At 41.0% G+C, this 15,055-nt stretch overlaps 2 protein-coding genes across 2 annotated transcripts; both read left to right on the top strand.

Annotated features, from left to right (window-relative positions):
• The first annotated feature begins 56 nt into the window (after positions 1-56).
• Positions 57-8,102, top strand: ND-B18 (NADH dehydrogenase (ubiquinone) B18 subunit). Its single transcript, XM_045744759.2, has 3 exons — positions 57-266; positions 2,973-3,141; positions 7,386-8,102. The coding sequence occupies exons 1-3, from the start codon at positions 155-157 to the stop codon at positions 7,480-7,482; spliced, it is 378 nt and encodes a 125-aa protein (XP_045600715.1). The 5' UTR covers positions 57-154; the 3' UTR covers positions 7,483-8,102.
• A 3,513-nt stretch (positions 8,103-11,615) lies between these two features.
• On the top strand, positions 11,616-14,851 carry LOC123759798 (uncharacterized). The gene is made up of 3 exons (XM_069318893.1): positions 11,616-11,731; positions 13,071-13,238; positions 13,636-14,851. The coding sequence occupies exons 1-3, from the start codon at positions 11,616-11,618 to the stop codon at positions 14,849-14,851; spliced, it is 1,500 nt and encodes a 499-aa protein (XP_069174994.1).
• Positions 14,852-15,055: the final 204 nt, after the last annotated feature.

Below are 15,055 nucleotides of genomic sequence, written 5' to 3'. Positions count from 1 at the left end.
TACAGGAGTACGTAGTGGCGAAATTAACTAATATTGCGCATGTGTTTGTTCAGTTGAGGCTCAGTTGCCGGAGCGGCCGCCAGGAGTCCGGTGGAGCCTGAGGTCCGGTGGAGGAGTAGAGAGGTGGGTCTCCTGGTGGGTATTAGCAAGCAAGATGGGCCACATATTCTCTCAGTACCTGGCGGACCCGGCCATCACGCCGGACTACACCAAGGGCCCGACCTTCGACCCGCTCTATGGCTTCCCTGAGGGCAGGAAGGAAAGAGGTCAGCCATCACTTATGTCTCTCCATCAAACCTTTTATAACGCTTTATATACGATTATTGTTGTATTAAGCATACATTTGAGAAACAGTTTTACGGAACTGTGTTTTATAGTTTGTTGTGGGCTGGGACGATGAAGTAATTGAGAACTCAAGGCAGTAATGCAAATGGATTTTAAAACTGTCCTTAAATCCCTACCTATCCTTTTGTTATTCAACCTAACACAGTCTAAGCTAACACAAACACTGCCTAATCTAACAACACACGATTTATACAATTAAAAAACAAGCTAAGTTGAAATTTTCACGTACAGCTTTAGCGTACCGCTACGATGATGCTGGGCTGTATGAGCCACACTCGTAATAAGGGTCAACAGTTGGATACAGCCGAAATGAGGAGAAGTATCCAAAATGGTCCCAAGAGCTAAATCTATGACATCAGTTTGCAAACATAGTTAAAATACAAACAATATGTTATGTTAGGCTAAGCTGTAACAGGTCTGTTTAAAGAGTAGGAACGATTATGTAAAACAGCATAACCTTTGGCTTTTATTTAACTATTCAAAACAATTGTCAATTCAAAAGGGTATGAAGAATATGTAGATAGGTAAATGCTCTTATCACACACATGATCCCTGTCTCTTGCTCACTGGCATGTTGAGTTCATCCTGATCAGCACTACAGAGTGCCTTGGATGAGTTGAGAGCATTCCTTTTCTGAATGTTGATAATCTGTCATCCCTTCTTTGTATTTTAAATTCTAGAAGTCTTGTGTGGGACTGTCAGAGGCCTTTTTAAGTCTGGTAGATGCAGGCAGCTCGATTCTCTCATGTGAGGTGGAGAAACAAGCCACCATATATCTATACTGAGGGTCATGAGTGGGGCTGTAAGTGGGTATGCCTATGAAGCAGTTGAATTGGCTATTTCATTTTCCCAGGTGCCAAGGTCTGACACAATCCATTGGAGAAACTCATCCCTCCCTTATTGCAGACATAGTGAAGTAGCTTTTTTTTGTATATTCAAACCAAGTGGTGGTACGTGATGAACAAGCATGAAGAGGCGGAGTGCCAGTTTAATTAACATTAGTTGGGATTTCTGGTTTGAATCCCAGGCAGGACAAAAATGATTGGGTGCCTTTCCTATCACCTAATGGTCCTGTTCACTTAGCAGTAAATAGGTATCCTGGAGATAGTAAACTTGTTGTGGGGTTGTATCCTGGGTAGGGTCTGTAGTTTGACCTTAAGGTGGGGGGAGGGGTCCTCAGTATAAGCCTAACATGTATGCATACACTGGCTGCCTGTCCCTTGACATGTTGAATAATTATTATTATTATTAATGAGAAAATCCACTAAGACTACAGGTGGGCGAGAACCTACGACCCCGGCACTGCCAGTCGCGTACTTGACCACTAGACCACTGCTGACTTGTAAAAGTCATACAACCGGATTTCTCCTAAAATCACAGGAAGTCTGGAGGCCTATACTGAAGCCAGTTCAAGTTTTTACGTATGACCCACAAGCACTCGAGTGGAAGGGCAAAGTGGTTCTGCACCTTAAGCCTCAACTTCAGAAACACACAGAAATCACATTAACATAATATATATAATAAATATAATTTATTTTTTGTTCATAGTACTGTAATAAATTTATATATTTGTCTGAGTATATCAATTTATTTGTAGGTTCACACCCACATATAGTCCTAGTGGATTTTCTCATATATATATATATATATATATATATATATATATATATATATATATATATATATATATATATAACTGAAAACTCACACCCCAGAAGTGACTCGAACCCATACTGCCAGTCACTTCTGGGGTGTGAGTTTTCAGTTGTATATAGTCCTGGGGACCATTCAGGCTTGTTTGCATATATATATATATATATATATATATATATATATATATATATAATATATATATATATATAATATATTACAATGTGATTTCTGTGTGATTTATTATTACTATTATTATTATTATTGAATTTCCAGCTAGGCTGGTATGGTTTGTGGAGAGGGGCCATGTCTGGTTAGAATAAGGGATCAGGGTAAACTGGCATCAGAGTTGGCTTGGAGAGAACGTAAAAGAGCCATTCTTGTAAATAAAGATACTGTACCTGCATACAATGTATCATGCAGCTTCCAAAACTTGCATCTTGACAAGAAATCCGTAGAGATGCAAGCCAGGTCAGCCCTCCATAAAGATAATGCAGCATCCAGGCAGTTGGCACACCTGAAGGATGGCCCCGTGGAAAAGATGACATTCGATGTAGCATTCTGCAGTTGTCCCTCTGCTACCAGAAGCACAGGGGTGGGGATAGTAACATACTGTAGTTCAAATCTATTGTCTGGCCTCAATATTTTCTTGGTAAATTAAAGTACAGGTACTGTACTGTATATTAGTTTGTGTATCTTGTTTGCTTGGTTTGTTCCTATTGATAAATCCTATTAAGTTCAGTGCTAGTAGCAGCACTAGAATACCATCTCCAGTGATTATCAGTTTATTATCCAAGGGGAATTGATACAAAACATGTGAGACTGTTCTCTGTACAGTATTAGCTTTTTTGTTAGGCTTTTATATTTTATAAGACTAGAGTACAGCCGGTTACTTTGGGTCTCAGATGTTTATAAACTGTATTTATATATTGTATATTGCAATGTTCAAAATATTAATGCTATAATTAAATTAACAGTAATGTTGGCAACTTTGGAAGAAATGGAGTCCGTCCAGCTTCCCCTCGACAAGCGGGACTATTGTGCTCACCTGGCCATCAAGAACCGAGCATGTCGGGAAAGAGAATGGCCATTAGTTTACAAGTGTGCACACGAAAAGCACGAATACCTTAACTGTGAATATGAAGAGTAAGTTGAATGAGTTCTGTTTACAAATATATTAACTAATATTACTGTAGAGGTCAGCTAATCAAAGTTCTTTTTGGAGATTATGTACATGGATATGAAGGCATCAGTCATATAACTGATATACTCTACATTTGCATTATTGTCTTATTCCACTAACATTTGTGTTCAAATATAATAATAATTTATTTTGTCAGGGCTGGAAGCCTGTGTATATATATATATATACACAGGATATATATACGATATAAGTAACATAATATATAAGTATATATATATATATATATATATATATATATATATATATATATATATATATAATAATGTTACTTATATCGAGCTCCCCCAAGGTGGAACTACTGGGGGAGTAGTTCCCTCAGGGATGCAACACCACATGAGTTGACTGACCCTTGGGTATTTATTTACTGGTAGGTCAACAGAGGCATTAGGTGAAAGGAAACATGCTCAACCATTTCTTCCTTACCCAGGGCTTGAATTTAGGATTCCTGTGTGCAAGTTGAGAATGAACCCAACTGTACTACTGAGACCTTTGACCCTTCGTACTCAAAACATTCACACACACACATAATATCAACAGCTCCATACTTATGAGAAACATTCCTTACAATATTGTAACATTTTTGACAGTCACAGCCATCAGAGAGATGTTGGTTTTAATATCTCATAATTATAATTTGTATTGCTATTGTAAAATAAGTTACAGTACCGAAAAATGTAGTATAAACTGTGTCCACAATTAGTCAAGAGTTCATCATGTCTCAGAACATGGATTTTAACTTTAAAACACTTTATATTTACAGTATATACAAATGTATATATGGTTACAAAACTATAGTTTTTCATTATTAAACAGTGTAGATCAAATGAAAACTTACAAATGTTGTTCTTAATCTGGATAATGCTTACCCATATTGACTTCAAACTTAAAGCATCTATGATAAAACTGAGCTAAAATTTCATTAACCAATGCTCAGAGGCAGTTATGGCCCTCCTCATCCCACACATTTACTTAAAAAGAAATTGGTGGTTACAAAGGAATAATTTAACTAAACCTGCTAACATGAAAGCTTTTTCTTCCCACAGCTTTGAAAAGCTAGTAGTCGTAGCCAAAATTCCTCTAGAAGTTCAGTGCAAGTTTATAATTCTAGCAATAAAAAACATAAAAAAAGTTTTTAAATGAAGTGAAGGTGAAATAGCATGGCTAGGTTTTTGACCTAGAAAATTCAGAAAAATTACATAGAACATATATATTTTTATCTTGATCTTAGGGAATGTTGGAGGGCAGTAACCTTACTACCATTCTTCACCTCATTAGGATATACAGTATACTGTACAGTACAGCATATATACATGATAAACTTTATTTATGATTGTTTTGCAAACAGGCATTCTATTTCTACTATCTTTCATGTTACTTAGGATGGCACAGTGCTAATATGGTCCAACACGAATGTTAACAGGTGTATGTGAGGGTTGTTGGACGCCACAAACTCGAGCCCGCTTCATTTTGGTGATTCACAATATATATTTTGCACTCGTACACATCATTTTACATGTCATTTATGAAATGCTTTTGCTGATAAACATTGAATTCCTTCCTTATTTGACAATTTTGAGACGGCTTGGATAATTTTATTTAGTTTACATCTTTTTCTTGGTGGTGCAGTGACTTCCCAGTTAATGGGTGTAGACCCCCTATTAACTGAACATCTATCCAGTATACAGTATAGTATAAGGATAGAGAACAAGATATTTCTATGGACAGATAATCCAAGAATCTGGAAAAGCAGATAACATGGGTTCAACTGTACTGTACACCACTCGATCATTATTACAATATGTACTTGTGTACCTGTTAACACTTTCGCGCTCCCTGGGAATAGGCTGACGGTAAGCCCTAAGTGGGCCGTTCGTGTCGGCCTACTGCGCGTCAGCACTAAAATGTTTATAATCTTTTCGGGGTGGGGAGCTTAATTTTGGCGGCATGTATTTAAATTTGGTATCATTGTGTTCGCGAGAGAATGCTCTAGAGGAATATATATATAAAATGTCACCAAAGACAACATGAGAACCACACCGAATAACAAACTGTGGCGGTCGTTAGCTGTGAGCGTAAAACCGGGCATCAATGTTTACGATGTTTTTATGTTTGCGAACCCCAGAATTATTATTCGTGGTTTATTTTGGTATCATTGTGACCGCAATAAAATTCCCTACACGGACATATAAATATACACAATAAATAATGGTGTCGCCCCACCCACAGGAATGTGGGAAGTTGGCTTAGGGTTACCCGCCGGAGCGCGCCCAGCTGCACATGCGCTCAACCACAACTGAAAAGTGTATACTCTCCTCATGTCTGTGACCCTCATTTTCGATGTACGTGTTTTTTTTTGGTATCACTGTGTAGCTAATGAAATGTACTATAAGAACATATGTATAACATTTCACCAAAGCTAACATTAGGCGACCAGCAACCAAAGAACTGCGTGCTTTGTTTCGCGCTCACGCTAAACTCCGCTAAACTCTCCCTATATGTTGCTACTCTGATTGTGTTTATCAAGTCAAAACTTGTTGCATATGGTTTTGTTTGGTATCACGGTGATCGCAATAAAATTGCCTACACAGACATATGCATAAAAGTGGGTTACACGTGCGCGCCTCACCCCCAAACACCCCCAAACACGTCGATGCCTCACCCGCCCAAACACCCGTTTCCACGCCCGGTACACCCAATACACCCGACAAACAAAAATATTGTTCCAATGGAAGTTTTTGTGCTACATTGTTCATTTTGGTGTCAAAATACTCGCAAGAAGATGCACTATGTAGACATACCAATCTGAGCACTAAGAACTGGAATATATATAGAGCTACCCACAGCAAAGTATGAAGAAGTAATAACCTCAAAATGTGCATTGTTGGGAGTCGTGCAATACCCATCAAGATTGATAAAGCCAAATACCTTGCCATTTCCTTCGCAGATACCTCCTTCCACAACCTCATAGTGCGCCTGGAAGCAATCTGAATAAACTGCCTGGCATACCTGTTAGTTTCCACTGTGATGAACTCAATTAGGGCACGGGTCAGAAATAATTGAACAAATTGCAGGGGGGTAATTGGCACTGGGACAGTTATGCCTGGTGTGGCACTGAAACTGCCTACAATAGGTGGTGTATTGTCAGTTGACCAGGCAGCATCGGGATTAGGCTGTTGAAGACGTCCTGCACGCCTCCTTACAGGTGCCTTGGGGCGGCCCACATCCGCTGACTCATCCTCAATCCCCTCGCTACTCTCCTCACTCGATGATGAATCAAACTCATCAGACGACGCTGTCCCCTCATTATCACTACTGAAATCACTCTGACGCTCTTCCCCTTCAGCATCTGCCTCCACATCTGACAAACGATCCAACAAATCAGGAATTTTACTAGGGGTAAGCTTCACATTGCTGAACATTTTGTACAGCTCACTCAACTTATCTCCCTTGGTCATTTCACTATCCTTCTTGGGGGGTAGAGGTGCTCTGTCCTTTACCACGATCCATGTTTGCAAGTAATAATGCGTTGTAAGGAGACAGGAACGAATAAACACTGCTACACAGGGCAGAGAGTGGCACAGGTTCTGGACGCGGGAGCGCGGTAGTCCGGTCACGAGAGACGTTTGACAAAGGACTAGGCCGACCGCATGGCGTGACCCAGAATCCCATGCGGCCTACGGAGGATTGTGGGAAAACAATGGCGCTCATTTAAAAAAAAAAAAATTGAAGATCGCATAGAAACTTTTTTTTTTACAAATTTTTATATCGAGTGACGCAAAAATGCGTCACTGGAACACATTCAGTAGAAAAAAGAGTGACGACTTATTAAGTCTGTGGAACGCGAAAGTGTTAACAATGAAGTCATGGCTTGCATTAGTAGATTTGCTCTTCGAGCTATTGTACTGCACAATATAATGGATTTACAAACAGCTCTTGCTCTGTGGAATTGGAAAATCCAGGTATGGTGTTCCTAAAGGTTCATTTGTAATCAAAGTTTAGAAAGTGAGGATGATTTTTTTTAGGGTCACCAGCACAGTGCATTTATTCTTTCATAATTTTTTCTGTAATTTTTCTGTAATACTCTTGACTTAATGCATCTACCAAGTATTGTGGACTTTAATGTGTACTCAAATTGTAATAATTTAATCACTGTAAAATTTGATTGTAAATTAATTTTTACTCTCAGTTATGTGTTGAGAATGAAGGAGCACGAGCGTGAACGGCGTCTTCTGGAGCGAGCCAAGAGGAAGGCACAAAAAGATGCACATGAAGAACTGGACTAAAGACATTGCCTTTTGTGTCCATTCCTTATACTTGCACAAGTTGTGACAAACTTGTCTAATCTTTTCCGGTGTCTTATGAAGATATGTTGGGTTTTCACTTGGGGGGAAATAGTTTTTCACATATTGTACTTTAATACTTTAAACCTTGCGTCAATAGCCATCTAGTATGAGGAAAGACATTTTGTTTATGGTCTACCACCAAAATTCAATTAATAATTCTGGTGTTTTGTATAGTTTATTCATAATGTGTCAACCATTAGGAAAGGCATTGTATAGTAATTGTTAATTTTCATTGAATGATATTAATTTTGTTTCAATTCTTAACATACAGAAATGTTTATTAAGGGGGAAATTAAGTTTATTGATAATTTTCCAATGATAAAACAAACAGCTGGTCTTTTTAGGAATGTAAATATCAAAGTTGAGATAAAATAAATGTATATAGTTACAAAAACTTTCACTTGCCAACTCTTTGGAGAATGTTTATAGTGGAATTAATATTAGGACATTTATAGACTAATGAAACATTGCTGATTGGTCTGTATGGTGGTAAAGTTTTATGAAATTCAAAAAATTAAGATTTAGCTGTTAGTGCTCGAAAAGAATAAATTCTAGAATTACTTTTACTTTCCTTGTTATACAGATTATGCCACAATAATGTGGCTGAAATAATACAACCCACACATGAGATTGAATGTGATGATTTGGCTCATTGTGGACACTTATGATGAATTAGTTACTGGCGATGGTTCCAATTTATTACCGTGTCTTGCGGTTTCCTTAGGTTGCAGACTCACAATAACGTGGCTGAAGATATGATGACCCAATGACACACCAGAAGATGAGGAGACGACGTTTCAGTCTGTCCTGGGACATTATCAAGTCGTTACTTGGGGTTGGTACCAAGGATCAATGTTCCTGCAGTGTGGTTAGAGACCAGGCTGTTAGACATGGCTGCTTGCAACCTAATGTATGAATTACAGTCTGGTTGATCGGGTATCCTTCAGAGGTGAGAGGTGCTCATCGCCTTCTCTTGAACACTACAAAAGGTTGGCCATTTATGCCCTGTGTGTTTACGGGGAGTGTTGAAAAGTCTTCGGTCTTTGATGTTGATAGAGTTCTCTCTCAGCATACCTACTGCACCTCTGCTTTTCAACAGAGCTATTTTCCATACTACCATACCTCCTGGTTTTATGTGGTGGTATTTCTATGTGCAGATTTGGAACCTGTCATTCCTAATATTTTCCCAAGTGTAAATTATTATGTATCTTTAATGCTTGCGCTTTAGGGAATACGGATCTAAAGTTTTTAAACAGTCCCAATAATTTAGATTTTTTTGAGTGGATTCTAACAGTAAAAGATCTTTGCATGTTCTCCAGATTTCTCTAGCTTTGAATGGAACTGCTGTTGTGCAACAATATTTCACCATAGAGAGCATTAGTGTCATGAAAAGTTTCATCACTGGTGTGGCATCTCTTGTATGAAATGTTCTTGTTATCCAACCTGTCATTTTTCTTGTAATTATGACCTACTTCATTGTACTCTTTTCAAAATAAGATCTTCCAGCACAATTACAGTGCTCTCAAATCTTTTATATTTTACCATTCTATGGTGTAATTTGGCTTATATTCAGTTTCCAGTTTTATATTTTTGTTTTTCAATAGCACAGGAGTTCAATGTAACAGTAAATCCAGTACTCCTCACAGGTATTGCAGTAAGTAAACACTAACATTTCAGGCCATGTCATCGGATGCTAAGTTGGCACAAAATTCCCTATCCATTTAGGGTCTACACACTTACTCTTTTATGACAGGAAAAAGAGGTATCCTCTTCCTTGCTTGTGAGATGATTGTCTTATGATGAGATCGTGCCCTAGACGTGATACCAACATGGCTAGAAGTGCTAGCAAAGTCTCAACAACAGCAGTATCTTTGAAACCCAACTAATATATATATAATTCCTGTTGTTGGGACAGGAAGTCTGTACTTATCAAGGTCCCCCAAAGGCCAACTACAGACCTTCCCCAGGATCTGCCTCAAAACGTTGCCTAAATCTTGGGGTTTCTAGGTGAACAGATGCATCAGGGGAAACGTGTTCAACTGTTATTGTTCTGCCCGGGAATTGAATCCAGGTTCCTAGGTTGTTAGCTGAGGGTGTAGACCACTACTACTGTTTTGCATGTTCTCGCCTTCAACTGCCAAAACTAAGATAGAGCTTCAATTCACCAGACTCCTTCCTAGCACACTGTGAAGAGGAGCCTCACCCTTATTTTCCTCTTGAATCATGATGCTTATCTCTTACATGGTAGTCAATCAAATACCGTCATGCTGTTACATTCCCAGGTGGGTTGGGTTGAGTCTCATAACGATACTTTGGGACATTCACGAAAGCTTCCGAGGGCTGTAATTTTGCTTATACATAGACAAGCAGACAGTTATAACAAACGGGTATAAATGAACTAAAACATATTAACTCTTGTAACTGACAAGCCTTGGCACGCCCCCCCCCCTTCCCTTCACATCATACAGAAGACCTCCAAGACCCAACCATTGCCTACCAAAGACCAGGACCAGACTGGCATATTCTGAGGTTAGATTGTCCTAAAACTAAGAAAAAACAACACAAATTAGCCCCCACAAGGGAAACAAGACGAGTTGATTGATTACTAAGATTAAGCCACTAGAAGAGGTGGCACGGCAATGAATAGCCCTTAAGTGGTATAGTTTTTGGAGTGCATGTGATCTTTGGTCGTGAAAGAATATAATGCGCACTGTGCTTGCATTTAAACAAAGCACAGCTCCTGTCCCACAGGCTAACCATAGCCCGTGCTACTTGCCCCGCTCCTGTGCCAGGTAAGTTACGGGCTCACCATAGCCGGTGCTACTTGACCCGCTCCTGTGCCAGGTAAGTTACGGGCTCACCATAGCCCGTGCTACTTGCCCCGCTCCTGTGCCAGGTAAGTTACGGGCTCACCATAGCCCGTGCTACTTGCCCCGCTCCTGTGCCAGGTAAGTTACGGGCTCACCATAGCCCGTGCTACTTGGAACTGGTTCCGAGTAGCTGAATCTATAACAACAACATTGCATTTAAATCCTCAGTCCTTACTATGTGGCTGCTATCGTGAGGGAGGATACTACGTAACAGTATGAGGGTGTTTAAATTTAGATTTCGAAATGGAAATCCTCTCAAAAAAATTCTAAATTCACCGGCAAAAATTTTCGCATGCGCCAACAAAGAAGTTCCGATTCTGCAAAAAAAAAAAAAAAAATCCAAATCCGCCAACAACAAAATTTCAAATTTGGCAAGAAGGGAAGGGAACTATCAGGAGAAAGTGTCAAGCCGTTACGACTCTACAATACTGGGAAGGGATAAGACGACGGATGATGATAGTAAGAATAATGATGATGATGAGTAAGAATAATGGTGATGATAGTAAGAATAATGGTGATGATAGTAAGAATAATGGTGATGATGAGTAAGAATAATGGTGATGATAGTAAGAATAATGGTGATGATGAGTAAGAATAATGGTGATGATAGTAAGAATAATGGTGATGATGAGTAAGAATAATGGTGATGATAAGTAAGAATAATGGTGACGATGAGTAAGAATAATGGTGATGATAAGTAAGAATAATGGTGACGATGAGTAAGAATAATGGTGATGATAAGTAAGAATAATGGTGACGATGAGTAAGAATAATGGTGATGATAAGTAAGAATAATGGTGATGATAGTAAGAATAATGGTGATGATAGTAAGAATAATGGTGATGATGAGTAAGAATAATGGTGATGATGAGTAAGAATAATGGTGATGAGTAAGAATAATGGTGATGATAGTAAGAATAATGGTGATGATGAGTAAGAATAATGGTGATGATGAGTAAGAATAATGGTGATGATAAGTAAGAATAATGGTGATAAGTAAGAATAATGGTGACGATGAGTAAGAATAATGGTGACGATGAGTAAGAATAATGGTGATGATGAGTAAGAATAATGGTGATGATGAGTAAGAATAATGGTGATGATGAGTAAGAATAATGGTGATGATGAGTAAGAATAATGGTGATGATAAGTAAGAATAATGGTGACGATGAGTAAGAATAATGGTGACAATGAGTAAGAATAATGGTGATGATAAGTAAGAATAATGGTGATGATAGTAAGAATAATGGTGATGATAGAATAATGGTGATGATGAGTAAGAATAATGGTGATGATAATAAGAATAATGGTGATGATGAGTAAGAATAATGGTGATGATAAGCAAGAATAATGGTGATGATAGTAAGAATAATGGTGATGAGGAGTAAGAATAATGGTGATGATAGTAAGAATAATGGTGATGATGAGTAAGAATAATGGTGATGATGAGTAAGAATAATGGTGATGATAGTAAGAATAATGGTGATGATAAGCAAGAATAATGACGATAAGTAAGAATAATGATGATAAATAAGTAATAGTGATGATAAGTAAGAATAATGATGATAAAGAATAATGGTATTGATAAGAATAATAGTGATGATGATGAGTAAGAATAATGGTGATGATAAGTAAGAATAATGGTGATGATGATAAAGAATAATGGTATTGATAAGAATAATATTGATGATGATGAGTAAGAATAATGGTGATATGAATAATAGTGATGATAAGTAAGAATAATGGTGATGATAATAACTAAGAATTTGGCAAGAAATAATTGAAAATCCGAAAACAAAATGAATCCAAATCCACAAAAAAAAATCTAATTTGGCAGCAAAATAAAATCGAAATCCGTGAACTTCATACGTCAGGCTGCGTCAGGCTGCGAGCAGCCGCGTCCAACAGCCTGGTTGATCAGTCTGGCAACCAAGAGGCCTGGTCGACGACCGGGCCGCGGGGACGCTAAGCCCCGGAAGCACCTCAAGGTAGGTTGGCTGTAACTGTACAGATCACCTGTTGTTGTTTAAGATCCAGCTACTGGAAACAAAAAGTTCCAAGTAGCACGGGCTATGGTGAGCCCGTAACTTACCTGGCACAGGAGTGGGGCAAGTAGCACGGGCTATGGTGAGCCCGTAACTTACCTGGCACAGGAGTGGGGCAAGTAGCACGGGCTATGGTGAGCCCGTAACTTACCTGGCACAGGAGTGGGGCAAGTAGCACGGGCTATGGTGAGCCCGTAACTTACCTGGTACAGGAGCGGGGCAAGTAGCACGGGCTATGGTGAGCCCGTAGTGGACTTACCTGGCACAGGAGCGGGGCAAGTAGCACGGGCTATGGTGAGCCCGTAGTGGACTTACCTGGCACAGGAGCGGGGCAAGTAGCACGGGCTATGGTGAGCCCGTAGTGGACTTACCTGGCACAGGAGCGGGGCTGTAACTTGATGTGTGTGGGACTGTGTTGATTGATTGATTGATGAAGATTAAGCTACTCAAGGGGTGGCACGGGCATGAATAGCCCGTAATGGGACTGAACTGGGCATATTATATTTATACCGTTGGGGGGGGGGGATTAGTTAAATGCAAAATAGGTGAAGAATAAAGCGAAAAAATGTGGGAGACACCCACACAGATTACTGTGGTGTGGCGTTGTGAGCAGTGCTGCCAACGGTGGCATAACTGATGCAAGGACTCGTGAATCAACTTTCACCAAGGAGGTTGAGTTAGGAGTTATTGCCTTGTTACGAACATTATTTCTCTTAAATTACCCAAATGGTCTTCTGTTATCGGCGCAGTTCTCCTTATTCACTTTAACCTCCTTCGTCATGTAAGTCTTTTTTTATTACACAAATGTTCTCCATTTTGTTTACATATTTTTCTTCATTTTCATCCAAGTCTTTTTCCTTGTTCACACACATGTCCTCCACATGTTATTCGTACGTTCTTTTAACGTTATACAAGAGTTCTAAGCCTCTTTAAGGGGCTATTCAGCCCTTGGGACTAAATCTCTAAATTGTGATCTCAGAGAATGGCACTCTGGCGGCCAGTCAAACGAGCCATTGTGTGTGTGTGTGTGTGTGTGTGTGTGTGTGTGTGTGTGTGTGTGTGTGTGTGTGTGTGTGTGTTTATGTGGGTGTTTGTCATGTGTGGAATTTAATGGGGGGTGGGTGGGGGTAGCACCACACATTTCTTCATATAAAAAATCTTCCTATTACACATCCCAGCCTCCACCTACACATCCCAGCCTCCACCTACACATCCCAGCCTCCACCTACACATCCCAGCCCCCAGCAACACATCCCAGCCTCCACCTACACATCCCAGCCTCCACCTACACAGCCCAGCCTCCACCTACACATCCCAGCCTCCACCTACACATCCCAGCCTCCACCTACACAGCCCAGCCTCCACCTACACATCCCAGCCTCCACCTACACATCCCAGCCTCCACCTACACATCCCAGCCTCCACCTACACATCCCAGCCTCCACCTACACATCGCAGCCTGCACCTACACATCGCAGTCTGCACCTACACATCCCAGCCTCCACCTACACATCCCAGCCTCCACCTACACATCCCAGCCTCCACCTACACATCCCAGCCTCCACCTACACATCCCAGCCTCCACCTACACATCCCAGCCTCCACCTACACATCCCAGCCTCCACCTACACATCCCAGCCTCCACCTACACATCCCAGCCTCCACCTACACATCCCAGCCTCCACCTACACATCCCAGTCTCCACCTACACATCCCAGCCTCCACCTACACATCCCAGCCTCCACCTACACAGCCCAGCCTCCACCTACACATCCCAGCCTCCACCTACACATCCCAGCCTCCACCTACACAGCCCAGCCTCCACCTACACATCCCAGCCTCCACCTACACATCCCAGCCTCCACCTACACATCCCAGCCTCCACCTACACATCCCAGCCTCCACCTACACATCGCAGCCTGCACCTACACATCGCAGTCTGCACCTACACATCCCAGCCTCCACCTACACATCCCAGCCTCCACCTACACATCCCAGCCTCCACCTACACATCCCAGCCTCCACCTACACATCCCAGCCTCCACCTACACATCCCAGCCTCCACCTACACATCCCAGCCTCCACCTACACATCCCAGCCTCCACCTACACATCCCAGCCTCCACCTACACATCCCAGCCTCCACCTACACATCCCAGTCTCCACCTACACATCCCAGCCTCCACCTACACATCCCAGCCTCCACCTACACATCCCAGCCTCCACCTACACATCCCAGCCTCCACCTACACATCCCAGACTCCACCTACACATCCCAGCCTCCACCTACACATCCCAGCCTCCACCTACACATCCCAGCCTCCACCTACACATCCCAGCCTGCACCTCCGCCCCTCTCTCACAGTCTCCCCCACACTTCCAAACACCTACATAAAACGACCAATGTTAAGCAGGATATAAGAATTACCCGCCAACACAATGCAGGTGGCGTGGGCCCACTGACATGGCAGGTGGGACGCAGGTGGGCCAGTAAGTCCATCTCATTCAACACAGAGGGACAGATACTATTTATTACTGTACCTTTCACAGTCAGCTGGGTGTTCGGATGCTTGGCTCAGACTTGGTTTTTGTTCATACA

Source organism: Procambarus clarkii, chromosome 8 (genome assembly GCF_040958095.1).
Source record: "Procambarus clarkii isolate CNS0578487 chromosome 8, FALCON_Pclarkii_2.0, whole genome shotgun sequence".
Lineage (NCBI taxonomy): Eukaryota > Metazoa > Arthropoda > Malacostraca > Decapoda > Cambaridae > Procambarus > Procambarus clarkii.
The sequence above is the reverse complement of the archived record's forward strand: the minus strand, read 5'-3'. Positions and strand labels throughout refer to the sequence as shown.

Coding starts and splice junctions, on each gene's coding strand:
- ND-B18 (XM_045744759.2), top strand. CDS start 155: ATGGGCCACATATTCTCTCAGTACCTGGCGGACCCGGCCATCACGCCG. Junction 267..2,972: donor TGAGGGCAGGAAGGAAAGAG/GTCAGCCATCAC, acceptor TTAAATTAACAG/TAATGTTGGCAACTTTGGAA. Junction 3,142..7,385: donor CTTAACTGTGAATATGAAGA/GTAAGTTGAATG, acceptor TTTTACTCTCAG/TTATGTGTTGAGAATGAAGG.
- LOC123759798 (XM_069318893.1), top strand. CDS start 11,616: ATGGTGATGATAAGTAAGAATAATGGTGATGATAGTAAGAATAATGGT. Junction 11,732..13,070: donor AAGAATAATGGTGATGATGA/GTAAGAATAATG, acceptor CGTTGTGAGCAG/TGCTGCCAACGGTGGCATAA. Junction 13,239..13,635: donor ACTTTAACCTCCTTCGTCAT/GTAAGTCTTTTT, acceptor TACACATCCCAG/CCTCCACCTACACATCCCAG.